This window comes from Toxotes jaculatrix, chromosome 3 (genome assembly GCF_017976425.1).
Source record: "Toxotes jaculatrix isolate fToxJac2 chromosome 3, fToxJac2.pri, whole genome shotgun sequence".
Classification (NCBI taxonomy): domain Eukaryota; kingdom Metazoa; phylum Chordata; class Actinopteri; family Toxotidae; genus Toxotes; species Toxotes jaculatrix.
The window spans coordinates 16,466,433-16,494,088 of record NC_054396.1 but is presented as its reverse complement, the minus strand read 5'-3'; the positions used below and the strand labels follow the sequence as shown (position 1 = coordinate 16,494,088).

General features: G+C 37.4%; 3 protein-coding genes across 9 annotated transcripts in view; all 3 read right to left on the bottom strand.

The window, feature by feature from the left end:
• Positions 1-5,331, bottom strand: part of LOC121179943 (protein disulfide isomerase Creld1) — a 56,766-nt gene extending 51,435 nt beyond the window's left edge. The window contains exon 1 of one of the 2 annotated variants that reach the window (XM_041035107.1): positions 5,210-5,331. The gene's annotated coding sequence lies outside the window, so the exon portion shown is untranslated. Of the gene's footprint in view, positions 1-4,802; positions 4,925-5,209 lie in introns of those variants that run through there. The other variant, XM_041035106.1, reaches the window with a different exon arrangement.
• On the bottom strand, positions 4,755-11,170 carry LOC121179942. The gene is made up of 15 exons (XM_041035105.1): positions 11,046-11,170; positions 10,402-10,752; positions 9,839-10,073; positions 9,176-9,279; positions 8,943-9,054; positions 8,811-8,852; positions 8,603-8,721; positions 8,204-8,260; positions 8,052-8,106; positions 7,735-7,952; positions 7,379-7,432; positions 7,239-7,290; positions 6,993-7,097; positions 6,733-6,771; positions 4,755-6,588 (listed from the first exon to the last, which is right to left on the bottom strand). Exons 2-15 carry the CDS (start codon positions 10,507-10,509, stop codon positions 5,900-5,902), a joined length of 1,989 nt encoding a protein of 662 aa, XP_040891039.1. The 5' UTR covers positions 10,510-10,752; positions 11,046-11,170; the 3' UTR covers positions 4,755-5,899.
• Positions 11,171-12,579: 1,409 nt separating this feature from the next.
• Positions 12,580-23,949, bottom strand: itih3b.2 (inter-alpha-trypsin inhibitor heavy chain 3b, tandem duplicate 2). Of its 6 annotated transcripts, none has more exons than XM_041035098.1 (22): positions 23,797-23,949; positions 22,994-23,154; positions 22,757-22,861; positions 22,246-22,408; positions 22,036-22,146; positions 21,579-21,707; positions 21,306-21,422; positions 20,992-21,160; positions 20,794-20,904; positions 20,293-20,474; positions 19,979-20,158; positions 19,765-19,886; positions 18,936-19,171; positions 18,635-18,673; positions 16,952-17,032; positions 15,919-16,008; positions 15,333-15,446; positions 14,876-14,983; positions 14,595-14,763; positions 13,367-13,515; positions 13,052-13,136; positions 12,580-12,939 (listed from the first exon to the last, which is right to left on the bottom strand). In XM_041035098.1, exons 1-22 carry the CDS (start codon positions 23,866-23,868, stop codon positions 12,825-12,827), a joined length of 2,808 nt encoding a protein of 935 aa, XP_040891032.1. In that variant the 5' UTR covers positions 23,869-23,949; the 3' UTR covers positions 12,580-12,824. The 6 variants fall into 6 exon arrangements, with proteins under 6 accessions (XP_040891032.1, XP_040891033.1, XP_040891035.1 ...); XM_041035099.1 differs by having other exon boundaries at positions 15,937-16,008; XM_041035101.1 differs by lacking the exon at positions 15,919-16,008.
• Between the last annotated feature and the right edge of the window lie 3,707 nt (positions 23,950-27,656).

Sequence of the window (27,656 nt, the reverse complement as noted above, 5' to 3'; positions counted from 1 at the left end):
AATGTCATAAAAAATGTCATAGTATAGTAAGGCGTCAAGATCTGACAAAAAAAGTCAAAAAAAAATTTGACCTCAAAATGTCATAAAAAACGTCATAGTATAGTAAGGCGTCAAAATCTGACAAAAAAAGTCAAAAAATTTTTTGACCTCAAAATGTCATAAAAAACGTCATAGTATAGTAAGGCGTCAAAATCTGACAAAAAAAGTCAAAAAAAAATTTGACCTCAAAATGGCATAAAAAACGTCATAGTATAGTAAGGCGTCAAAATCTGACAAAAAAAGTCAAAAAATTTTTTGACCTCAAACTGTCATAAAAAACGTCATAGTATAGTAAGGCGTCAAAATATGACAAAAAAAGTCAAAAAAAAATTTGACCTCAAAATGTCATAAAAAACGTCATAGTATAGTAAGGCGTCAAAATCTGACAAAAAAAGTCAAAAATTTTTTTGACCTCAAAATGTCATAAAAAACGTCATAGTATAGTAAGGCGTCAAAATGGGACAAAAAAAGTCAAAAAAATTTTTGACCTCAAAATGTCATAAAAAATGTCATAGTATAGTAAGGCGTCAAAATCTGACAAAAAAAGTCAAAAAAAAATTTGACCTCAAAATGTCATAAAAAATGTCATAGTATAGTAAGGCGTCAAAATCTGACAAAAAAAGTCAAAAAATTTTTTGACCTCAAAATGTCATAAAAAACGTCATAGTATAGTAAGGCCTCAAAATCTGACAAAAAAAGTCAAAAATTTTTTTGACCTCAAAATGTCATAAAAAACGTCATAGTATAGTAAGGCGTCAAAATCTGACAAAAAAAAGTCAAAAAAAAATTTGACCTCAAAATGGCATAAAAAACGTCATTGTATAGTAAGGCGTCAAAATCTGAAAAAAAAAGTCAAAATTTTTTTTGACCTTAAAATGTCATAAAAAACGTCATAGTATAGTAAGGCGTCAAAATGGGACAAAAAAAGTCAAAAAATTTTTTGACCTCAAAATGTCATAAAAAACATCATAGTATAGTAAGGCGTCAAAATCTGACAAAAAAATTTTTGACCTCAAAATGTCATAAAAAACTTCATAGTATAGTAAGGCGTCAAAATCTGACAAAAAAAAGTCAAAAAAAAATTTGACCTCAAAATGGCATAAAAAACGTCATTGTATAGTAAGGCGTCAAAATCTGAAAAAAAAAGTCAAAATTTTTTTTGACCTTAAAATGTCATAAAAAACGTCATAGTATAGTAAGGCGTCAAAATGGGACAAAAAAAGTCAAAAAATTTTTTGACCTCAAAATGTCATAAAAAACATCATAGTATAGTAAGGCGTCAAAATCTGACAAAAAAATTTTTGACCTCAAAATGTCATAAAAAACTTCATAGTATAGTAAGGCGTCAAAATCTGACAAAAAAAGTCAAAAAATTTTTTGACCTCAAAATGTCATAAAAAACGTCATAGTATAGTAAGGCCTCAAAATCTGACAAAAAAAGTCAAAAATTTTTTTGACCTCAAAATGTCATAAAAAACGTCATAGTATAGTAAGGCGTCAAAATCTGACAAAAAAAAGTCAAAAAAAAATTTGACCTCAAAATGGCATAAAAAACGTCATTGTATAGTAAGGCGTCAAAATCTGAAAAAAAAAGTCAAAATTTTTTTTGACCTTAAAATGTCATAAAAAACGTCATAGTATAGTAAGGCGTCAAAATGGGACAAAAAAAGTCAAAAAATTTTTTGACCTCAAAATGTCATAAAAAACATCATAGTATAGTAAGGCGTCAAAATCTGACAAAAAAATTTTTGACCTCAAAATGTCATAAAAAACTTCATAGTATAGTAAGGCGTCAAAATCTGACAAAAAAAGTCAAAAAATTTTTTGACCTCAAAATGTCATAAAAAACATCATAGTATAGTAAGGCGTCAAAATCTGACAAAAATTTTTTGACCTCAAAATGTCATAAAAAACTTCATAGTATAGTAAGGCGTCAAAATCTGCCAAAAAAAGTCAAAAAAATTTTTGACCTCAAAATGTCATAAAAAACGTCATAGTATAGTAAGGCGTCAAAATCTGACAAAAAAAGTCAAAAAATTTTTTGACCTCAAAATGTCATAAAAAACGTCATAGTATAGTAAGTTGTCAAAATCTGACAAAAAAAGTCAAAATTTTTTTTGACCTCAAAATGTCATAAAAAACATCATAGTATAGTAAAGCGTTAAAATGGGACAAAAAAAGTCAAATTTTTTTTTGACCTGAAAATGTCATAAAAAACGTCATAGTATAGTAAGGCGTCAAAATGGGCCAAAAAAAGTCAACATTTTTTTTGACCTCAAAATGTCATAAAAAACATCATAGTATAGTAAGGCGTCAAAATATGCCAGAAAAAGTCAAAAAAAATTTTGACCTCAAATGTCATAAAAAACGTCATAGTATAGTAAGGCGTCAAAGTCTGACAAAAAAAGTCAACATTTTTTTTGACCTCAAAATGTCATAAAAAACGTCATAGTATAGTAAGTTGTCAAAATCTGACAAAAAAAGTCAAAATTTTTTTTGACCTCAAAATGTCATAAAAAACATCATAGTATAGTAAAGCGTTAAAATGGGACAAAAAAAGTCAAATTTTTTTTTGACCTGAAAATGTCATAAAAAACGTCATAGTATAGTAAGGCGTCAAAATGGGCCAAAAAAAGTCAACATTTTTTTTGACCTCAAAATGTCATAAAAAACATCATAGTATAGTAAGGCGTCAAAACATGCCAGAAAAAGTCATATTTTAGTAAGACCTCAAAATGTCATAAAAAATGTCATAGTATAGTAAGGCGTCAATATGGGCCAAAAAAAGTCAAAAAATTTTTTTGACCTCAAAATGTCATAAAAAACGTCATAGTATAGTAAGGCGTCAAAGTCTGACAAAAAAAGTCAAAAATTTTTTTGACCTCAAAATGTCATAAAAAACGTCATAGTATAGTAAGGCGTCAAAATGGGACAAAAAAAGTCAAAAAATTTTTTGACCTCAAAATGTCATAAAAAACATCATAGTATAGTAAGGCGTCAAAATCTGACAAAAAAATTTTTGACCTCAAAATGTCATAAAAAACGTCATAGTATATTAAGGCGTCAAAATCTGACAAAAAAAGTCAAAATTTTTTCTGACCTCAAAATGTCATAAAAAACATCATAGTATAGTAAGGCGTCAAAATCTGACAAAAAAAGTCAAAAAAATTTTCTGACCTCAAAATGTCATAAAAACGTCATAGTATAGTAAGGTGTCAAAGTCTGACAAAAAAAGTCAAAAAAATTTTTGATCTCAAAATGTCATAAAAAACGTCATAGTATAGTAAGGCATCAAAATATGCCAGAAAAAGTCATATTTTAGTAAGACCTCAAAATGTCATAAAAAATGTCATATGGCCGTAAGGCGTCAAAGTCTGACAAAAAAAGTCAAAAATTTTTTTGACCTCAAAATGTCATAAAAAACGTCATAGTATAGTAAGGCGTCAAAGTCTGACAAAAAAAGTCAACATTTTTTTTGACCTCAAAATGTCATAAAAAACGTCATAGTATATTAAGGCGTCAAAATCTGACAAAAAAGTCAAAAAAAATTTTTGACCTCAAAATGTCATAAAAAATATCATAGTATAGTAAGGCGTCAAAATCTGACAAAAAAAGTCAAAATTTTTTTTGACCTCAAAATGTCATAAAAAATATCATAGTATAGTAAGGCGTCAAAATCTGACAAAAAAAGTCAAAAAAATTTTCTGACCTCAAAATGTCATAAAAAACGTCATAGTATAGTAAGGTGTCAAAGTCTGACAAAAAAAAGTCAAAAATTTTTTGATCTCAAAATGTCATAAAAAACGTCATAGTATAGTAAGGCATCAAAATATGCCAGAAAAAGTCATATTTTAGTAAGACCTCAAAATGCCACAAAAAATGTCATACGGCCGTAAGGCGTCAAAATATGCCACAAAAAGTCATATTTTAGTAAGACCTCAAAATGTCATAAAAAACATCATAGCATAGTAAGGCGTCAAAATATGCCAAAAAAAAGTTATATTTTAGTAAGACCTCAAAATGTCATAAAAAACGTCATAAGGCCGGCTGACCCATAGAGTAACCGCCTCTCCGCTAAATATTGAAAGTACACTCCCACTAAAATCCAAGATGGCGCAGCTCAAATCCCATGGTTTGGTCACAAAACCGACTCCCCGAAACCTATGGGTGACGTCACGGGTGCTACGTCCGTGTTTTATACAGTCTATGACCGTAACGTTAGACTGGGATGATTCCGCACCGCTGGACTGGGTGAAACTAATATTTTGCATATTAAGGGGGGATACGAACGGCCCCTCCCAATTTGAGATGATCCCTGTTTCTACTGAAATGTGATTGGCTCAGCCGCTCAGTCAGTCATCAAACTGTCAAAAGAAAACAAGAAAGACGGGCCAGGTAAATTAAGAGAGAAGCCACACACACACACACACACTCTTAATTGCTTTTATTTGAGCAAAACCACATGCAAGCAGTACACAAGGCATGTTCTTTTCCATGTTTTCATGGTACCAAATAAAGCAGAAATTGAACAGAATTTTGCCAGTATTTTTGCCTCCGTTCTCTGCACACGCGCGCGCGCACACGCACACACACATGCACACTAGTTTTAATTTTTAAATAAACATAGTGTTTGAGTATGCACAGTATGTGTGAGCATATGTAGCTTACTTTAGTACACTCTACTTACTGTATATCATGTATATCATTAGATTGTTTTTATATTGCAAATAAAGTATTCATGTTAAAATCACAGTTCCACTTACATCCGTTGTGCGATCGGGTAAAAGGCCTCTCCAAACCAAGCTCCCGGGCTGAATTTCAACCCCAGCCCGCCCCTGCCTACAGCCATAGTTACTTTTTCATAGTAAATGTTTACATACTAACATATAATCTGTTTACGAAATATGACGCAATGCCATAGATTGAACTACTGCTGTCAATAATGTCAAAAATACTTTTGCATGTCTAATAATACTCATAAACCTGTTGTGGTACTCGTTTGTTTTTGCCTCGTTAAACTTTATTTACTTGTTTTATCTTTCTACAACATTTACACACGGGGTCACATTCTGACAAATCAGCACACGGTAATTCTGACACTGGAACAGTCAACAAGCATTAAAGTAGAGCTTAACACAAAATCTACAGGTAAGTCGTGAGTTTTCTTTACCTCCCTCAAGTGCTGTCGACCTACTCTGAGCTGTCTTTAGTAAAGTTTCAACGCAGTGAATCCATCTGAGACGCACTTGTCATACTCGCCTGGCGCCCTTGTGTGTGATTACAGACTAAAACCCAAACGTCCCGAGCGAGCGGAGCGTGTAACGAGCCTGTGAGCACCGCCCCGCCAGAATGTAGTGCAATATGTAACAAGCGCTCTTCTGTGTGATTAGACTGACACTGGGTCGCACCAATCAGATCCTCATTACTGCGGCCAATCACAACCTGAGACCCATACCCATACGCAGAAATTAGTACATTTATTTATAGACAAGCGTGGACAGACTTACAGTACACGGATATATTTAGTTTGTACCACTTTTAGGTTTAAAACTTTAAGGATAAGTTTTATTATATTATGTATATGGATTGTTACTAATAACCCAATGACCGGTGTAGCTTATTCCTGTGTGTCGTGGGGCTTCAAGGAGCCACATTGTTGACACTGGGTGGCATATTCCTTCTGTGCACTAATCACGGATACTGCAGTTTGTTTTGAGGCAATCATACATATCCTGCTGCAATAAATACACAGCAGTTCACCAAATCCTCAGCTGAAAACCATAATATAGATTATTTACAACCTTTAAGTGTCTGATCTTAATTTCATCCATGATTTGGATGAACATGTCCTTCATAACATCTATGGGTGCTTCAAGGGCGTTGTCTCCAAGTTTTTATCAACTCCAGGATATTTACACATTGATGCCTTCTCCTTGTCTGGTCTCTGTTTAGACTTTGTTCTCCATCCAGCTGTGTCGCCCCATTTCCACTCTGTCCATGTCTTTCTACCAGATCTCCTCCCTGTCCGTCCCACACTTAGCTCAGTTAGAAGAGCCTGGGTCTGAGAGGGAAGCTTGAACAGAGGCAGTCCCTGAAGAAGCTCTGGTAGATTCCTGTCACTGCTTGGATGGGAGTCAAATTTCACCAGAATAAAACGCTCTCCCGCTCTGCCCAGCTGCTTTTCCGCTTGAATGAGACACAGTATCGCTGTGAACACATCAGAGTAAGGGGAACATATCTGAGGGAGAGCCTTGTCTTCCCCCTTCATCTTGATAGCCTCCTTGTGCTGATGGGTCCATTCCTCTGTTCTCTCCATTGCTTTGTGAGTCAAAACGACCACAACTCGCTTCCCCTGGCTGTTCAGCTCCGGTAACTGGGAGTACAACCATAGCAGAGGCCCCAGAGTGCACTGCTCCTTCCTGCTCCACTGGTCCACAGATACATTGAACCCATGGTTGCAGAGCATAGAGCCAAGTCGACAAACTGACTCTGAAACACCATCATCCACATCTGGAGGGCTCAGCAGCACCACGTGACCTTTTCTGCCAACTTCAAAGAAGAAGAACAAGGAGATGAATGTCAGAGTTAGCTTGCTCCGTTGTAACGTCATATATATATACATTTTATTTATTTATTTAAACTAATTAATGAATTTATTTATTTATTTTTAGGAAAAGTAGAAAAAAAACTCACTCTTCACAAATCCACCATGATGCCAACTCCACACCCATTCTACAAAAGTTAGAAAATTAAGAGTAAATATACATATATTTGTGGGTAAAATGCACATATAAGTGTGTACTTTAAGAACATTTCCCGCAATTAGTAAACATGATTTGGTCTTTGAGGGGAATGAAATGAGCCTTTGTGATGTGTGCGATGTGTGCCTATCTTGGCATTCTTACATATTTAATACACTTACTGCAAAAAGAAAAAAAATAGATGAAACTTACTCTTGACAAAGTCATGAATTAAACAAAATATGAGCGCGGTCAAGCAAACCAGCAGCATAACACCGGCAATCAGGAGACTCCAGCGCCACCTGAGAGCTGCAGGGGCTACAAAACAAAAACCCCATTGATATACATATATACATACTTTTTTTTTTTCAAATAACAGGTATTGCACACCAGCTAAATACACCATATCATGACCCAACCAGTATTAGTTTCTGTATTTATATAGTGTGTCAGACTTACTGTTATCAATACAGAATGGACCCAGTTCATGTCCCATTCCCTCTATTTTCACCTGCATGAATGGATGAACATGAATGAGTTATTCAGCTTCAGTAATTTATATCATACGACTCTGTGGCTGACAGTTGAGAATACTTTACCATAACACATGGTGAGAGGTTAAGGTTGACATCTTCAAACACCCCTATTTTCGCCTGAGGAGAACACAATTGTAAATCTTATTAGTTTTTTCTCAAGACATCTAGAGTATTTTCAGTTTATTTAATGGAGCAGCTGTAAGTGTAAACATTATATTCAATCATCAGTTAGTATGAAGGTGACACAGACTATATATATGTGTCAGACACATAAGATGAATAAGATGATTTTTCCAAACTTAAAGCACCTAAGTGGACATAAAAGTGTCAAGTTTGTTGTCAGGGGGCTACAACCCAAACAAATGGTACTTTTGTTGGGTTAAAAATGAGGGGTACAAGGCTAATTAAGATCTCCTTACCCAGAGTCCTTTGCTGTTTTGTCTCCATGTGCCTAGAGACAGCTGTTGCCTGAAGCCCTTAATCTCGCTGCAGCTGTTGTGTTTTTGACACAACCACACCTCCCCCTCCAGCCTGCAGGGGGCAGATAGGTTCCACCACAGCATTGTGCCATTGTTGTTCATTTGACCCTGGCCTACAGACACTGACACGTTCTGCCACGTATTCCTTCGGGATAAATCTGGAATAGACACATAGAAAACAGCAGCACACCAATGATGAACTATCCACACTTTACCCTGTAAACTGAAACTGAAGAGGAGACCTTAAGGTTTCTCACCAGTGTCCTTGAAGGGGCAGCTGAGGGAGCGCACGTACTGCTGATCATACCATGCCTAACACCCACAAAATAAACAGGTCAGTCATAAAAATCAGGACGCAGCACTGTTGATAAGGTAGCTGTAAATAATCATGATGTGGAAGTGACAGTACCATGAGACACATGCAGTGAGTCACAGAATAGAGTGGGATGATCACCCTGTTCCAAGTCTGTAAGGCAAGTAAGAAATACAATACTTTTTACTCCAAAACTAGTGTCTGGCAGCTGCAATTACTAGTTACTTAGCAGATTTGGATTTTATACACAGTAACACATGGTAACATATGACAGCACTCACATAAAGACTGGCAACAGCTACTTTCACCTTTGATACTTAAATACATTTTGTTGATAATTATGCACTAGCACTGAAGTAAATGTTTTCTTGTAATTGAGTTGTTTTATTGTAATTTTGCTTATTTTACTTGAGTGAAGGATCTGAATGGTTCCTCAGCCTCTGCACCAAACACAAATGACAAACTGGAAACAAACTGACAAACAAAGGCACTGACCTGACATGTCCCATTCCGCTCATACTGGATGCACACTGAGGGGAGGCTATCATTCTTGCCATCAAACCACAACTCCACGTAATTCTTCTCTTCATGAATTACAGGCCTTATTTCAGGCACTGAAAAGAAGGGAATAACTATTTTAATGCCAAAAGACAAATACAAATGAAAAATGGTAGTGTGACATGTAGGGATTTTTTTTTCTTACCACGACACTCTTCTACACATTTCTTCAGCTCCTGGGAACACACTGAGGAGATATAGTGTTACAGTATGTGTCAATCACTGCTGCCATAGGTTGTAGTCACGAGTTAAATCTCTGAAAGATGAGAAACTTTACCTTCATCTAGAGAAGGAGCAACGACTTCTTCCCTTACGAGCAACTTTGAAGAATAAACAGACACTTTACTGCTGAAGGAAACCCCAGGTAGCTTAGCAATCACCATGGACATCTAAAGAAGTCACACACAGACATACACACAAAGTTTTTGAGCCAAGGTAGCTGAAAGGAAGCATGCAGTATATCTCTACTGACAATACAGTTAAAATTCCAGTACAATGAGTCTCCAGTACCTTTGCCCGGTTTTGCTGAGTAAGAGCTGCGTGATTGACTGTAAACTCCACCTTTTTGCATGTGGGCAGAGAAGGCGCTGTTTTGTAACACACTGTCACGGATGCTGTTGCAACAGAGAAAACATGACAGAGAGATAGCTTAGAACTGAAGCTTAGAAAAGAGTAATGGTAAATTTAGCTGTTAGAAAAGTACTTAAAACTCACTTCCAAACCCATACTTAAAAGACCATGCTAGTGGACAGCAGCCATTTACACAAACACAACAAAATACTGTTTACTTCACATTGTCATTTTCACACCAGCTCCCATGTTTGCTCATTCAATCTTTCAGTAATGATTTCCCAACATCCCTTAACATGCTCTACAACAGCTTACTGTCAGTCTTGGATGGTGTTCAAAACAGTTTTCGCTCGTAACTACACCACCATGTGTAACTCTGACTAACAGTAAAGAGAAACACTAAACTAAAGAAGAGGAATTGTTCACTGGACTCGGCGACCTATTACAAACAAATTTAAAGTCTCTGAAAGTCAATTTTCATGAATTACTGAAAAACAAAAGAAATCCAATGGGTGTCTGGATGGTAGGAAATCACTTGTAGCATACTTTGGGAGATGGTCTGTACATAAAGGCTAATTCATGGATGGGTTAATGGATTTAAACCTTTTGGATTCCTCCTCTCCTCACTGTCATCCTCCTCTTCGAACCCGGAGTGGCCTTCATCCTCCACATCGTTATCTGAATGGACATGGAGCTCTGTGTCTATCACCAGACATAAGGTACACGACTCATTGCTCTTTGAGCAGAGCTTGATAGATGCTGTCAGGTTCTGAACATTCACAACGTTATTCTCTGGTAGGGAGAGTATCTCATCCATCATGGAGCATTCAGAGAGACCCTTAAAGGAGGCAAAATGTGAAAAGGTAAACTATTTTACATTTTACTGAGTCTGGAGAGCAAATATTTGCTGTCCAGAGGTTTATATTGGGATTAATGTGTATACAACAGCTCTGTATTGTGACGAACTGGCAGATGGCTACTTTTAATTAATAATGTTTGAGAATAAAACACTAAATCAGTGAGAAGGGAAATTAAAATGTCAGAGCAGGCTACTTCAGTCCTAACAGGAAATTAAAAGCTTAATATGTCAACAAAAACTGTATGTACAGTATTGCAGCACAGGAAATGTCTGCTTTGGTGTATCCAAGCAGTGTGTCCTTGAGTACCTGTGAGCAAATGACTTCATCGCTGTCATATCCAGAAATCTCCAAACCACATGCTGACATGCATAGGGTCAGTAAAACCCCCCACATGAACCATCCAGGAAGAAACATCGTGTCTCCTGACACTCAGAAAGATTCAAGCCCTATGGCATTTTCCTGTAAGTGCCTTTCTCCAAGAGCAATGCGAAAACCTTGTTAAACAAGTCCAGTGTCTTCGCATCACGACTTTAGATTGGAGATTAACCTCAAGAAATCCTGGAAGCGACGTCACTCTGGCACAGTGAGCAATCAGTCGAGACAACCTGTTAGAGCGCAGCTGTGGATGTCACCTGGGTTTCAAATTAGTTTTTTGGGCTGGGGAAGAAGAGACATAAATTAATTCTGCTCTAAGTATCCTGTGACTTTTTTTCTTTGCTGTGAATAAAATTTGATACAAACTAGCCCCAACAGTTTTCTGGTGTAAGTCACAAATCCCGTAACAGAGATGATAGTTGGGAAACGGGCTGTCCCTTTTTAAAACACCTTCAGACATTATGTAAGCAAACAGTGCAACAGCATAAATGTAAATAATGTAAAATTAATGTAACATTAGATATTGTATCAAATAACACCAGTAATCTTATAGAAATATAATCTAAATTACTTACTGTGTTTAGTGACCCACTTGAAATAATCCACTCTGAGGAGTGCATGTCCTCCCCACAGGCTATTCAGCTCTACACTTTGTCAAAGTATCCTAGAAGTGCGTCATGTGAAAATTGCACCATACAGCACGTCAGTGTCTTGACTCATGAGATGCCCCTCCCTCTCTCGCTCTCTCTCTTTCTCTTTGAGTCTCTCTGATTTACAGTCCCTTTTTCATGTTAAATGCACATTACTATGAAACTTCCTGTTCTGAAGTCTTCATTACAGTGTAACCAGCACAACCTTGATGGGTCAAAGTCCGCAACTATTTTTAATCAGATTAACACTCCACCTTGAACAGTGGATTAAAGTAGTTCTATACACAGGCCGGCATTTTAAACAAACTTTATAGCTTGTTTGTTGGCAGCAATTAGTTAAACGTTCTCTGTATTGTTATGTGGATTTGGCAAGGATTCCTCCTTTTGCAGTTCCCTGTAAACTGTGCCTTGACAAACACGTTTATCACATTCACTGAAAAGAAACCACATACCTTTGACCCACACTAAGGGAGTCCAAGGCCAATGAAACACAACCACACACAGCTCAACTGGTTTGACTACATTATCTCAGACTAAATACAAAACCTGTGTCTGCCTTTCACCTTTGGGAAATGTGTTCAAACCGGACTGAAAACACACAATAAGTGGCAATGAATTTTGAATATAAATTACGTTGTTGTGTAACTTAACTATGAGGTAACAAACCTTTCCATTTTATAAGGATTTATACATGTTCTCTGCAATATTTCAGACTGAAATGTTTCACTCTGCAATATTATTGCTGCAGTTAGTTGTTTCCTGATTAAAAGATAAACAGTAAGTGATGCAGAACTAGCACCACCTAAGTGAACCAGTTCTACTACTTGATGTTCATGCAATGTATCAAATTTACCACTAATATTCTTTAATTCAATTTTAGTAAAGTTCTGAATCTAGGATCTTTTATTTTTTTTACTGTCATGTTTTATTTTGTGGTGCTGCCAGTAACAGATTTGAATAGCCACAAAAAGGGGGATGAAGGAGGGAGGGAGATTGTGCTTTTTTCCTTTTATCTCAATTAAAGTTGCTTCAATTTACTGTATATTTGTGATAAAAATTCTAAACTTTCATGAACTGTTCCCCAGTACTGATTCACTTCACAGCATTGGCTACATATTGAATACACTTCAGTAAATACTGAAAACACCACTGTTAACCGGTCAAATGAAAAGGCGTACCACATGAACAAAACACAAATGCAGGGTTGCTGCGCAATAGTGTTGCATTCTTTACCTGTGAAGTGCTAAGATGCTTATCAGAAGTGCTCGTTATGTCAACAGGAGACTGCAGCTTTTCTGCTAACTAGGCTCTAACAAAGCCTGTAACACTGATGTAGTGTTTGACCATGAGTAACTGTTATACTCATGTGGTTGATCAGCAAGCATTATACAGTATGCCTCTGTTTTAGTACACATATCATAGATGGTGTGTTGGCATAGTCACATATTTTCATGCAGTATTATCACTGAAAATTAAGTTTATTTGTAACTACATGATTTTAACTTTTTAATTTTATGTGAATAATAAAAGTGTAGAATTGGTGTTTAGCATTGACAAGCCTGTGCATTCAGGATGAAGTTGATGCCATGCACGGCTATTGTGCTGTAGAAATGTCACTATGAATTCTTGATTGTTTCTTGAATGAAATTGCATTGTATACAACTTAAAATTAAATCTTTTCAAGTGATTCAGCATGGTTCACAGTTAGATTTGTGAAACGATAAAATCATCCAGGGGTCTCTGCAGGGCAGACTCAGCAGACATGAGCCAGCAGTCCAGTGTTGGGGGGAAGATAATGCTGTAGTCAACAGCTCTGGACCTACAGAAGAAAGACATTAATGGTCACCTTTGTGTATCAGAGTGATAAAACTTATTGTAAACTGTCTCAAACAGCTCTCTTTATGATACCAACAAACAATACAGAAATGTACCTGGTAACATCAATCTCCTGGTCATTGATAATGAGCTTTGTTAAGGGAGTTTGTTGCACCTCTTGATAAACTGCTGGCTTGAGAACTGGACACACAAAGGACAAACGATAAAGGAATGGCACTGAAAAAGCTGGCACTTAAAGAGACACAGCTCAAAACATTTGTTTCTTTTAATCAATAATTTCTTTATCAAACATCTCAGGGTGGGAGCAAATATTGATTCAATATATTTTTGACCTGATATGAAATAATAAAAGCAAATGCAGCAATTTTCCAAGCTGTGCACAGATGTACACACACAGCCTGTTCACCCACCTAAAATTCCTTCAGTGCTGTTGTCAGATGACTTCTGTCTCAAAACCGGCCACAGGAATTCTATCCCGCTCTTCTCTTGTAATAAGATGACAATGCGGATATCTCCAGCTGCAACATCTACTTCATTCTGCCGCTTAATCACAGTCACACTAAAAAAAAAATGCAATTTATCTTAACTATCTTATGGACTATTTTTAAAGGCTCTGCACACCCACACAAGTCATTTCCCAACAGGCACGTATTTACTCTAAGGGCTACACCAGCAGAAGACCACGTCAGTTTCCACTCCTGTGAGCCAAGAACAGAAGTCTGAGGCTGCAGTGGGAACAAGCTCACCAAAACCAAGTTAAACCAAGTTAAGAATGGAAAAAAAGTAGACTGGTCTGATGGACCTAACCTGCCTTGTGTCAACAGTCCAGGCTGCTGCTGGTGGTGGTATAATGGCGTGTTTTCTTGGCTCACTTTGGTCCCTTAATACCAATCATTCATGGTCCGAATGTCACAGCTTATCTGGGTATAGTTGCTGACCATGAGCATCCCTTTGTAGCCACAATTTACCATCTTCAGGATCTCAAAGATGTGTTTCTAATTCATGCCATGAAGAACTGAGGCTGTTTTGAAAGCAAAGGGAGGAACTACCCAGAACTATGGTGTTCCTAATAAATTGTTCAGTGAGTGTATCTTGGCTGAAGAGGTCCTAAGCTATGCTGGGCTTTACATGAGTTCATCAGAGTCCATGCAGCAATAAGAATGATAAAGGTATTTTTTTGTCCCAAACAAAGCTAGCAAGAGAGTGAAGAAGATGTCAGTCAAACATCAAACTCTGATACACTCATGAGAAGAGCGCTTCTTACCCAAAATAATTCAAATCAGCTGTGTGGGTATGTTTAAACATTCAATCATACCACAATATGTCTGTGCCTTAACTGGACACTTCAGTGTTTCATTTGTGGCCTAATGTCACATCAGAAGCACACTTGGTTAAAACTGTGAAATATGCAAAAATCAAGCTGAACAAGTTGAACAGCCGATGGTAGATTTATTCTTTGTGGAATCACTCCTCTTATCTAACTCTTGGCAAGGAAGTCAGTGGTCAATGGAAGTTTTTTTTCCAAAATGTCGAACTGTTCCTTTAAGAGTCGCTCTGACTGGACCTTAGGCCATACACCTGTACATACCACTGGACATGATCATAGCGTAATTCCTGACTATTACAATGAAAAGTCACCTTCCAGCTGTGATGAGATCCTCTCCAGTGTGGTGTATCGCTCTTTGTCCATCGTGTACAATGATTTCCCTGGTGTCAATCTCAACATACTGGTCAGTTCTGAAGTGGATGACGATCCTTGAGAAGCCTCCCTTTTCTTCCGAATCAAGCTCTCCGTTTATAGACAGTTCTAGTACAAAAGAGAATAACCACACTTGAAACAAGGGAGTAATTACGGAGAGCAAAATGCTATAATATGATATTACTGACTTAGTGATGGCACAGAGAGGAACATTACTGACCCCTGCTGGGCTGATGAAGTAGTTTAAGGCCCATGTTTCCAGTGACATCAAAGCATAGAGGAAGAGACTGATTCTCAGTTTTTAGCAAAAACCTGTGGACAAGAGGAACTAGAGATACACAGACACACACATACAGAGTCACACAGCAGAGGGAAACACATGTCCTGAAAATAAACTGCTTTTGCACTCAGTACCAACTTAACTAACTAATGATGCATTATAGCATGTTTGATAATGACTATAAACTCCAAATCTCAAATCTGGTGACGATCAGTAGACATGAGCATTTGCAAGGTAAAAGCATGCGTGTGCCTGCGTGGCCCTTTCAAGACATTTACCATTGTGCCCTCAGACTCACTACCACACTTTTTGTACTATTTTGTAATATTTACTATGCAAAAAAAGAAATAGATTTTACATAAAATATACCATGAATAACATTAGTAAGATACTTTACCACTAGTTGCTGTGGCTGGCAGACTTTCATCTTCGTCGATTAGTGAAGAAGTTGTTACAGCAACAGCATTTTGTACATCATCATCATAGTCATTGGCCAGTATAGGTGAAGAAGCTGTAAATAAATTTACACAAAACCAGTTATGTACATTTCTATTATAAAACATTACAGCATATTGTATTAATTGAAGCGGAAAATGCATAAACTAGCATCCGTTTTCTGACACCTCAAAACAAACCACTAAATATATACCATTATAATCTTCTAACTGACCACAGACTTAATATAACATTGATTTAAATGCTCACATTTTGTAATTTTGTGGATACAATTTGCTGCATTATTGGTACTTGATTTTAAAAAATCATGAAACACCACCTTGTTCATATTAAACCATGTGACTGACATTTTTACTTGTAGGCCAAACAAAAATACACAAATTTATAGATGGTGCTAAGAATACAAGTTCATACACCCAAACACTGAATGAAATGATGACTCCCAGTCTCAAGAGGCTTGGCAAGAGAGAAAAGACTGAAAAAATTAAAAAAGAAATAGATTTTACATAAATTATACCATGAATTACATCTGTGAGATACTTTACCAATAACTGTTGGGGCTGGTAAATTGTCAAAACGGCTGATTTGTGCATCAAATCCTCCTTGAAGAAGAAGTCCTGTAGCAACAGAGCAATGGGGCACAATTTACACAAAGCCAGTTATGAAAATTTCTATTACAAAATGCTAGATCATATTATATATTGTATATTCATTTAAGAGGTAATAGTATTAACTAACGTCTATATTCTGACACCTCAATACAAACCACTAAATACATGTACCATTATAATTACCATAAAAATGACTTACTTTTTATTTTTGCAGTACTAAATTTTAGTTATGCAAAAATAGACAACAGATCGGGATATGTTGGGGTAAAGACAAAGAAAATGACATAAGCATAAGCATAATGCAGTGCCTCTGCCAAGAAGGTTGTGTTTTCTGCCTTGTGTGTTAATATAATACTTCAAAAAGTGCTAAAGACCTGAAGAAGTTTGGTGGAAAGTTTAGGCCAAGAAGCATAGCAGATCAATAAAGTTTTGAGAAGATATACAATTTGTCTATCAAGAATAAATCACATTCTCACAATTATTTCATGAGGAGAGGTAAAATATATTTGATTCCAACTTTATGCGCAACAGTGCATAAGTCCTTATACATGAAATGGAAGCAAATTATTTTTGTTCTCTACAAGATTCCTTGAAAGATTTATTGGCTGGCAGATCCATTTTAGCCTAAACTAATTTCCACCAGTCAGTAAATACTTAACATAACATAATCTTCAGACATAGCTTGAGAAGAAAGTCAGGGTTTTTTTTTTTGTTTGTTTTTTTTAATTTGGTAAGTCATGCCTATGTTTTTATGTGTTATCTTTCATTGTGTGTTGTGATGCAGAAAATTTCTATTCCTTTTTCAATTTTTGGAGGGATTGATTTAGAGGATTGTCCAGCCTTGGTGAAGGTATGCACTGCCTGTGCCTGTTACATGAATATTTGTGGTTGGTGCCATAATTACAAAATAGACGGATGGGTCAGAATTGGCCCAGAAATAGTAGGTTACCTGAAATATGTGGTAATTGGAAGTCCCGGGATCCTCCAATTAGGGGGGGCTTTCTGTGCATCATTACCCTGTTCCTGGGAGCTAGAAAATAAACAAATTTAAGAAATAAACATCTGTCACTATCTCGCATGTACTATTTAATTTTATTTGATTTTACATTTTGCATATACATGTACAGCTCAACCCAGCCTTATATCGACACTGTATCTGCTTAGATTAAGCTGCTGTGGCCAGTCCCTCAAGTAGAGGCCTGTCCACCAGGAGCTTGCCCCTCCAGGTGTCTCTCCAGGAGGAACCCCTGGTTTGCCTGAGTTGGGCAATGTTACAAATTTTCTGTGATTCAAAGAGGGTTTTGGCAAAGCAAAGTAAAAGTTGATTATAAGATCATAAAATGCATACATCTGGCATATTTTTGATGAGGCAATAAATACACTGAAAAGAAAAAGTAAGTGAACTTTTTGGAATTGCATTTGTGTATAAATTTGTCAGTTATGAACAAACACAATCAATCTTAACTAATGTCACACAAATCATTGTATTGTCCTTGTTAATACTCGATACATCTTTTAAACATTCACAGTATTTTGGAAAAAGTGTGTGAACCCCATGGCTAATGACTTCAAAAAAGCCAACTGGAGTCAGGAGACTGCAAAACCTGGAATCCGTTCAATGAAACCAGATTAGAGGTGTTAGGGCTATTTTGACTTATAAAAAAATACTCAGATATTTTGAGTTTGCTCTTCACAAGAAGCATCTGCTGATGTGAAGCACGTCTCACAAACAAGAGATCTCAGAAGACTTTGTCGTCTTTATCGTCAAGAATTTTTGGTTTGTAAAAAGCTGGAGAGAGTTACAGAGTCATTTCAAAGAGTTTAGGCATTCATCAGTCCACAGTCAGACAAAGTTTAGTTCTGTGGCAGCTCTCCCTAGAAGTGGGCGCCAGCTAAGATGACCCCAAAGGCACAAGGCATAATGATCAGTGAGGTAAAAAAGAAGCCCAGTGTAACAGCTACAGCCTACTTTAGCTGGTTAACAGCTCTGTTCATGAGTCTACCATATGCAAATCATGGTGCAAGATTGCACAGGGCATGGCGTCCATGACAGGACCCCACCGAGGAAGCCACTGCTCTCCAAAAAAAAAAAGAAAGTGGTGACTGAAGTCCGGGTGGCTGTCACCAGCAGAAGTTCAGTGGAAGCTGAACAGGTCAATGACCCAAAAGATCAAAGTAAATCTACTATAGAGTGACTTCAAACAAAGAAAATCCACCCTTTGGCATCAGAGCCCAGACCTTAACCCAGCAGAGCTGCTGTGGAATGAGCACAGAGAGTGGCTCACACCAGAGGTCCCAAGAACATGTCTGAGCTTAAGCAGTTCTGTGAACAAGAATGATCCAAAACTCTTCCTGAATGTTGTGCAGGTGGATTTTTTTTTTTTTTTTTTGCTGTTTTTTTTTTTCCTCTCTTGTTCAGCTTTGTCAGTGGGGTTGTGCTCTGTTTTGTTGATGCATTAAATGTATATGATGTAGATTGTATATACTGGGAAATGTAAATAAGATTTTTTTTTTTTTTGCAAAAGTTGTAAGTTGTCATTCTGGAAACATCATCGGGGACATCTCTGAAGCTATAAAATCTCTACATACAGTAAAATACATATAGTGTAGATGTGTGTTTAGTGTGTCATACCTTTAGGGCTGTGACTATAACCATGAGAATGAACTCTGGCTGTTGAAAATAAAATGAAATCAAGATATGATATAAAATGAATCGGTTAATCAAGTTCTTGTTAATTAATTAACTGTATTTCATACAAAAATACATGGTCCTTGTTAACTGCAATAACTGTATTCATGCATTGTAATAAATTGGAAACATAAATTGCCAGAGAAACTGATAAGAAATTGATAAGAGAAACATGTTGAAAAAGAGAAGCTGAATACTATTGAGTGTGCAAGGTGTTTGATTTGTTCACATCTGAGTTACTCACAGATAACTGAGGTGCCACCAATCAACCTGGGTGAGGACGCTTTTTGATAAGCTTGCACCAGCCCCAGCTCCAGCTCAGGTGTTTCACCTTCCTTGGGTTTATGGAGCACATCTGTGTTCTCCCCTGGAGGCTTGGTGACAACCATGGATGTGAGTGGGGTCACAAAGCTGTACTTCAGCGACAGCTCCAAGGCCTCTTTCTTGACTTTCTCCTTCTCAGTTTCAGATGACTGCAACCTGTGCCACAAATTGTGCACATATGTTTTAAACATGATAGCTAACATGAGGGTGTTGTATGACAAAACTGTTTATCTTTTGAAACCAATTTTGCTAAGTCATCAGTAGAGTCCCCTAGCCCCAGTTTGCACATTTTTCCAAAGATAACCAGTTAATTATCAGCAAGAAATGAGAAGCGTACTTTTTTCTACTTACATGTGAAATCAAAAATTATACCATGAATTTGGACCTGTAAATCTGCCACTGTGTTCACTGTAAACCACATATGAGTCCTAGGAAAATGGAAAGCTTGACAGGTATAACAGTAACTAAAAGGGCTTAAAGGGCTTAATATTTGATTGACAGAAAATTAATCAGCAACAGTTTTGATAATTGAATAAATTATTTAAATCATAGCAAAATCAGTAAACATTCTCTTGTTCAGGCAATTTAAAGATGTTTTCACCTTGGTCTCTGGGAAACTGTGATGGGCCTTTACCAATATTTTCTTATACTTTATAGTCTCAACAATTAACTGATTATACAGAAATATGAAGGTTGCAGCCATTCAAGAAATAACTGATCACAAACAGCAACAAAGACATCACACTCACTCTTTCTCCAGAAGCTGCTGGACTGTAAGGTAGGCCCAAACCCTTTGGATGCGGTCTTCAGACATTGCTCCAGTAGACTCCACAGTGGCGTTTGAGTCAGAAAATATCATCTTTCTATTCCCCTGTCATAGTCCGAATTAAGTGTTAAGAATATACATGGACTTTCAACGTTTCAGAAGATTACAGCTGATGCACAGAGTGGATTGATCCTTACTGAAATGGCCACAACTTGGGGGATGAAGGTATCAAGGCTGTTGTCAGTGATCTGACCGGCCACCACAATCTCAGAGCCATTATAATATTGGCTGAAGTTAGTCTGGGTTAGATTGGTCCCACCCAGATAGATCATTGTCACATCTGTCAACAGAGGAGTTGCCACCTCTTCATAGAATCCCTGTAGAACCACATTATATGAATATTTAATCTCTCCAAAGCCAACCACGCTCAGGTTTAACTATGAAAATGTGCAAAATCACATGAGAAACAGAATGCTCATAATGCAATGGAAATGCAAGCAATTCAAAATACCTTCAACTGCAAATCAGCATCAGAATCCTCATAAATTCGTCGTGCCACACCATTGTTTTGCAGCGACATTGTCTTAAGGAAGTCAAAATTGACATCAAAACCAAAACCAAGACAGTACAGGGGGAATTTGCCTCCAATGGCCTCTCTTGCATTTGACTGTATTGTTTTGAGAGCTGTCACCCCTGCAAAGACACAGGACGTGGATTGAAAAGGATTAGAAATTGATGAACTCAAATTCCTTTACACAGTACAACCAAACAACTATCCTATAAGTCGAAGTTACAGTACATAAATACATTTCATCGACTTAAATGCAAATAGCGTTATTATCATTTGCATTTAAATGTCCATGATCTCCAAAGTCCCCACATCGATGGGTTGTAGCCAGCTGCCAGAGGAGGGTACTGAGAAAAAGACTGCAGTCTATCCAACGATAGTGAGATCACTTAAAAATTGACTGTGCTGTTTTTAAGCATTTGTGCATGTGTGTTTTATTATAACCTGTGGTTGGGTCTCCATCAGTGAGAAGTATAAGGATAGATGCTGAAGTTTCTCTGGGATTTGCATTCAGCATACGAGCTCCTTCCAACACTGCACTGTTAATGTCTGTGGCTAAAATGAGAAAAAAAAGTGTCATTCCTGCCGTTTGGCTGTCAAATATCAACATCCCATAACAAAGAAATCATTGAAAAACTTCACCTCCTCTATCTTTAATATTCTGTGCAAAGTTCTTGGCACTCTCCAGGTTCCTCTTGGTGGCCTGAACAAGTTTTCGTTTCCAGTGAAAAATGGAGCTATCAAAAGTGATGAGACCAAAGTAGTCATCTTCTTTCAGGTCATTCAAGATGTGGATTAGTGCTATTCTGGTCTGAGAAAAAAAAAAAATTAAAAAATACAAGTTACTCAAAATAAGACATGTTATGGTGTTTGTTTCATGTGTGTTCTTAAATAATTGACTTTAAATGTGAAAACTGAAAACTAAAATGCTTCCAATGCTTCAGCTCATACAGTACCTGTTCTATTTTTCTGCCATGCATGGAGCCACTTTGATCGATGACAAAGACAACATTCTTTGGTATGCGGGGAAGACTAGATGGAGCAAAGTGATGAACAAAGTACCCGCTTGAGCTCTGGGGAAGTGTTTGAGAAGACAGTTAGATTGGTTAAAAAAAGGCAGGGGAAGATAAAATATCCATTTAAGAAAAATATTATTTAGAGTATTTATGTTCAGTGCCAATAAACCAGTTAAAGTCATTAGTCCTCCAGGAAATTAACCCTTGCTGTACCGTGATGTGTCCCAGTGAGGTGTCCCTGTTGACATCATAAACAATAACCAGATCTCCATTCATACCCTCATTGCCACAGCTGCCACATGTTTTCTGTTGTTCCTCTGTGGGGTAAAAATACACCCACGCCTGGAAACAGAATGAAAGTAGTAAATGGGTTTTATTGGTCAAAAAGACGAGTCATCTGCTTTTCATCCGATTTGATTAGATTCGTCTTTGTTGACACTTCATGGTGGTGAGTACGACTGGTACAACAAAATGGAAAATGCAAACTGTTAAAGTACATATAGACATATTTTATATAAAAATTAATGAATAATGCTAAGAGCAATAAATCAGAATGTGGTTTGTACAGTGCTATCATGTATAGTACAATTAAAAAGTTCAATATGGGTCAGGATAAGAAAGCAATCAAGTTAAATAGAGGTCACAATTTTGCACGATCTGCATGCTGTACCTGTTTGTCTGTGTGTGTTTTGGTGATAGCATTAGCCAGGGCTTCGGTGCTTAGATCTCCTTTAACCTCAATATAACTGATGCTGGCTGTGTCATGAATGTACACATCAACCTGGTATTGAGAATAAAGCAGAATAATTAGGACGACTGACCATCCATCACAGCTGTCCTGGATGACCACTGAAATAGATACCAACAGGTAAAGACACACCTTGAAGTCTTTGACCGGCTGCATGGGGCGAGCGTGGATTTGCAACTCGTACTTGCCAAGCTTACGTTTCAGCAGTTCCTCATATGTGAGTTCAAAAGTCACCTTTTTGTGAGCAGCCACAGTCACTGAGGTCTTAAATTCCTCCAGAGTCCGTCCAACAGAGCTGCAAAACAGATGATAGTCATAGCATTAAAGCAATGGTCCTCCTGCTCCTCATGACCCTATAAAACAAAATTCTTTGCGACCCCTCATCACAGGTTATGGCCTTAGTGCGTTTAGGAATTGTGAGTAGTTCAACCAAAGATTTTTTTTCCCACCTAAGATTGTTTCAGTTGAAAGATTTGAGAGATCTAAAGATGTGAAAGTAGCCAGTATTTTGCAGGAAAAAAAGCAAGAATTTGAGAGAAAAAATAGATTTTTTTTCTTCTTTTTCTTCTCCCTTATCCCAAAGTACAATATAAAATCCACCTGTTTAAGACTTGGCAATAAACTGATCCACCGATCTATGTACCTGACAAGCCCAGCACTTTGGCCACGGGACACAGCCTGAGTATACTGCTGCTGAGCTTGCTCCTTAGCTTTCACGACACCATCGTACACCTGCCCATCCATAAACCTAAGGAAGAGCAAGAAAAACTTCTTGTTTATGTACATATTTCTTAATAGCCCATGATTTATTTTCATGATTCTTTAATGAGTTATTCTTTATGTGCAAATTCCTTGAAAACATTCAGTTTTCTTCACACACATTCTGAATTTACTGATGAAGGCATTCTTGGGAATCCGGACATGGAATTCTATTTCCTTTGACTCTTCCATACGATTTGCCACGCGGCTTGTGATGACAGTGGTGGCATAACGACTGGTCACGGTAGAGTTGATGTGAAAGCTGTAGATGTCCCAGTCATCCTGAGCAAATATAGGGGGCAGATTTCACAATAAAAAAAAGGGCTTCATTGATTGCTGGCTGACAGCTAGCTGACCAAAGATCAGATGATGGTGGAAAACAAAGTATTGGTGGATGACATCATTGAAATCTCATTGGTCTGACTGCAGTAACACCCCCTTCTCGTTATTTTTCATTTTGACTTTGCACATGCACACCTTCACACTTTTCACACAACACATACATTGCACTGATTTATGTTCCTTTCCTGAAGACTTGCTTTAACATTAAACTTTTACCTTAACCTAACCATACCAATACTTAAACCTAAAATGTAAAGATTTACATCAGGGAACCCTGAGTCCCCTCGATTGTGACTGGGTGAACAGACTATTGCACATTCAAACACACACAGACACATACATATGAACAACATGACATAACACTGAAGGTAGGGAGCCAGCCTATCAGAGGCAGAGTTCAGACAGCTGAATCTCACAAAGAAGCTGAAGTACAAAAAATTTAAGCACAAGCCTCAGATGTCTGTTACGATAACTGTTCAGGATTTAATTTATGAATTAGTCAGCAGGAAGATATTGATACATTCAATAGATTTTCTTACCTTTCAGTGTGGTATCCTATCTTTTTAGCTTTTATGACCTTACCTTGTTTGGCTGTGTGGTAACCAAAGTCAGCAGCAACCCAAAGAGGGTGATTTGCACCACAGCTCTCACCATGATGGCTCCTGTCCGAGTGCAACCCAGGCAGCCGAAACTGTCTTTTAAACTCAAACAGACAAGGACAGCATTAATGTGTACATAAATTTTTTTTTTTTTTTTTTTTTTTTTTTTTAAAGGGCAAACTCTTCTTTCGCCTCCTGTCTCACTTGTATACGTGACAAAAACACACGCCCACACACACAAACACACTCCCACTACATACTCCTGGGAACCACACAAAACTAACACAAACAGCCACGATAGGCTGACAGCAAAAATTCAACTACTTATGTGAGCTTTACTGTTTACATCAAGGTTACAGCTTGTCCACTTTGCAAAGACTTTGTAACCATACTGAGAGCTTTTCATGGCAAGCATGTGGCGATGTACTACAAGGGATATTGCCTGAAACTCAATATTAATGTAAAGAAACCAATAATTGCACAAAGGAATATCAGAAATTGACAATCAGACAACAAAACCAAATATATAAAGATCTTTATTAGTAAAATAAGCTAAAAACAATAGATAAAAAGAGTACTCCGGAGAATCGAATTAAAAGAGTCCAACAGGCTGTCCACTGGCCCAGACGGAGTGTAGGTGATTCCCTGAACAGCAGGTCTCTGCATGGCTGTCTGTTGGTAGCTTGAGAGACAAACAAAATAGGGCATCCGTCAGGGTGGTCAGCCACTTTTCAGTCTTTGTACTATGTATACCAGTCCCAGAAAACAAAATCAATAAACCTGTGGGGCAAATACAAACAAAGATATATATGTATAAATAAAGAAACACAACAAACTCAAGAACCCAACACAAAACAACTCAAAGAATTAAATAACTAATCCATTTAAAGTAAATCCACTACAAACAAAATAAGGCCCAATCCACAAAGATTACTGAAACTATTTGGGGAAAAATGACCGAATCTGAATGACTGAATATCGAAACCACTAACAACAAAGGAAAGATAGAATAATCGCAGCAAACAGCGTCACTAAACGCTATTTCAATCGATGTATGCAAAGAAATCCAGGGCTACTTAACCGCAGGAGGGGTGGAACGCGTCCCCACCTCTCCACTTTCATCCAAGGCCACCCCCTCTCGCACCGGGCGTCTGTGGCGTGGTCTCAGCAGCGGACAAACACGACTCAATTCTCGCGCTGTTCGCCGGACTCTTAAGGCAAGGTGCCGTGGCGACCGTCTGACCAGCACTCTTCCACCGCGTTCTCGGTCGTTTCTTGCTCGCCGTCGGCTCAGCTGCTTCTCCTGCCCGCTGCTCCTGTTCTCCGCTGCCTGCGTCCCGCCAAAACACACACCTGTGTCTTATCAGGTGTTCAATTAGTTCCGGTCGGTGCGCACGCAACCTCTCTCTCTCTCTCTCTCTCTCTCTCGCTCTCTCTCTCTCTCTCTCTTACACACACACACACACACACACATTTAGACACATACACTTAGTGACCCTGTGACACATACATTACATCATAATTTTACAGCATGATACATCTTCTCAGTAAAATAATTATTGCTTTTTTAAATCAGTTTCGTGTTCCCGCAGTTTAGCGAATTTCCTAGCCTTCTCTTGTGACATTCAGACTGACTGTTTTGGCGACTTCTTGAGGTATGAGTTTCAGTTGTGTCCATAAATGTTTTTGAAAAGCACATTGGTGAAGGTATTGTATCCTAAGATCCAAGAAAGAATAAATTTGTTTTTATTTCACAAAGAAAATAATAGAAATCTGATCTGATTTGTATGTGTAATCACAAAAGCAGGTTCTGTGGTTATCGATTCACTAATAAATTTTCACATTATTTAAAATTTACATGTTGTGTCCTGATGTTTAGCATTACCTATTACCCTGTTGCAGATTCCTTAATTCCTAGATTGTAGATTTTTTTTTTTAATTATTGATTATTGAAATTCTATACAAATAATGTATGAACAGTCAGAATGACTGATATGGCCATTCTAGTAATTCTGGTAGTTTGAGTGTTAGTGAAACAAGTACATGACTAATAACGGATCGTGTCAAGCAAAAATGAATTTATTATTACTCTCTTCAAGTATGTACAGCTTTTGTGAAAGAGTACCGATCTGACGAGGTCAGGAAAGTTTGAGAAGAAAGGTGATACAGCAGGCAAAAGCAAACATACAACTAGCTTTCATTGCAAGCGTTAAAGTGATCAAAGACAGGAATTACTGTGTAAAGCACAAAGAAAAATAGCTGCATAGGAGATCTAGAAAAAATCTATGTCACCATGAAAGAAATACTGCCTTTAAGACAAATGTTCAGTTTAATTCAAAATATTCTCACGCTGTGCAAATATGGAGGGATTTTATAGGGGCATTCCATCGAATTTACGCATAAAGTTCAGCTTCCTCATCACAAGGAGTGCTGCTTAGCCTGTGCAAACTGCTGCTCTGGAAAAAAAAAGCTCTCTCAAATTTGAAAAACCCTAATGATGTCAAAGTTTTTTACCAAGTTATATTATGGGAAACCCAGTTTCCAGCCTTCCTGGAACTCCGCCTACACTCTGGACTAAAAGTCAGGACATCTCAACTGTCATATCATGTTGCCTATAGTTTTTTGTTGTTGTTGTTGTTGTTGTTTTTTATCTGTCTCTTTTGAGACCCCAAACTGTATGGAAGTGCAATAAAACAATTGCCCCTTAAACTGAAAAAAAAAAAAAAAAAGTTAAAACTGAACGTGCTATCAGCTGGAAAACAGAGGAAACACAAAGAGATTAAAGTAACTCTTGTTAAATTCAGTCTGCACTGAGAAATCTGCCTGTATTGGCTGTCTCAGTTTTGTACAACTGACTCAATCTACCCATCCTTTTGGACTACCTAGACACACTGATGCATTCCACAGACTATTCTTCCGAGGGAATTAAATAAGTTATACAATAGAAATAAGTATTGAAAGTGAACGTGTTGTTTTTCCGTACTACTGGAATAACAGAAACGGTGATAGTGCAATATTTGTTGGAGATCTTTGAATTCAGCCAGCCATAATACATACAATTAGCTGTATGAGCCAGATGATTGTGTGAGGCCTGCATCTAATAAATATAGTTTACAAAACCTACGCATTGTACAAATAACACATCAAACAGTTGTGGCTTCTCAATAATTCACATTCTTCATGGCTGTGTCTCTAACATCATCATATCATCAGTGTTTATCAAACAACAACCAACCACACAGTAATCTCTTGAAAAACCACAAAGGCAACGATATATAAAGCTACAGACTGCATTGGTAGAGGTATGGGATGACTATGATTTTGACTCACATGTTGAGTCCTTCAGCCCTCCATGTCGTATGGTTTCATTGCCAGTTTGTCTCAACAATATCCTCCTCCTGTAACTCACCACATCAACCTGTGCACATTCAGAATATCAGTGTATTCATGCAGGCTGTGGTGCAGGTGGTAGAACAATCCCACAGAAAAATGATTTCAGTGAACAAGGAAAAACTTAGTTAAGATATTAAACAACCTTTTTTTTAGTTTTACAATCTGTGATATTTTATGAACTGCAACATGACCAGATTATAGTGTTTAATTATGTTCTGTTGCTAAATTAAATATGTTTTATTCCACATTCATTATTCAAATCACATAATTTACCTTGGATGGTGAAAGCATACATAGAATATCTAGTGTCTGCTTTGAATCTAAATGCTTTTCTTCAGAAAACTGAAACTGCAATTCAAGGCACTCTCACAGGTGTTCTTTTTTTTCACCTGAAGATAAAGTTCAAGTTCATTCAAATCTCTTAAGGATATTTCAAGCGCTTGTGCTGGA

Coding starts and splice junctions, on each gene's coding strand:
- LOC121179942 (XM_041035105.1), bottom strand. CDS start 10,509: ATGTTTCTTCCTGGATGGTTCATGTGGGGGGTTTTACTGACCCTATGC. Junction 8,107..8,203: donor CTCACTGCATGTGTCTCATG/GTACTGTCACTT, acceptor TGTGGGTGTTAG/GCATGGTATGATCAGCAGTA. Junction 6,772..6,992: donor AATTCATGACTTTGTCAAGA/GTAAGTTTCATC, acceptor TAACTTTTGTAG/AATGGGTGTGGAGTTGGCAT.
- itih3b.2 (XM_041035098.1), bottom strand. CDS start 23,868: ATGGTGAGAGCTGTGGTGCAAATCACCCTCTTTGGGTTGCTGCTGACT. Junction 19,887..19,978: donor CCCAAGTTGTGGCCATTTCA/GTAAGGATCAAT, acceptor GGACTATGACAG/GGGAATAGAAAGATGATATT. Junction 12,940..13,051: donor CAGGAGATTGATGTTACCAG/GTACATTTCTGT, acceptor TTTCTTCTGTAG/GTCCAGAGCTGTTGACTACA.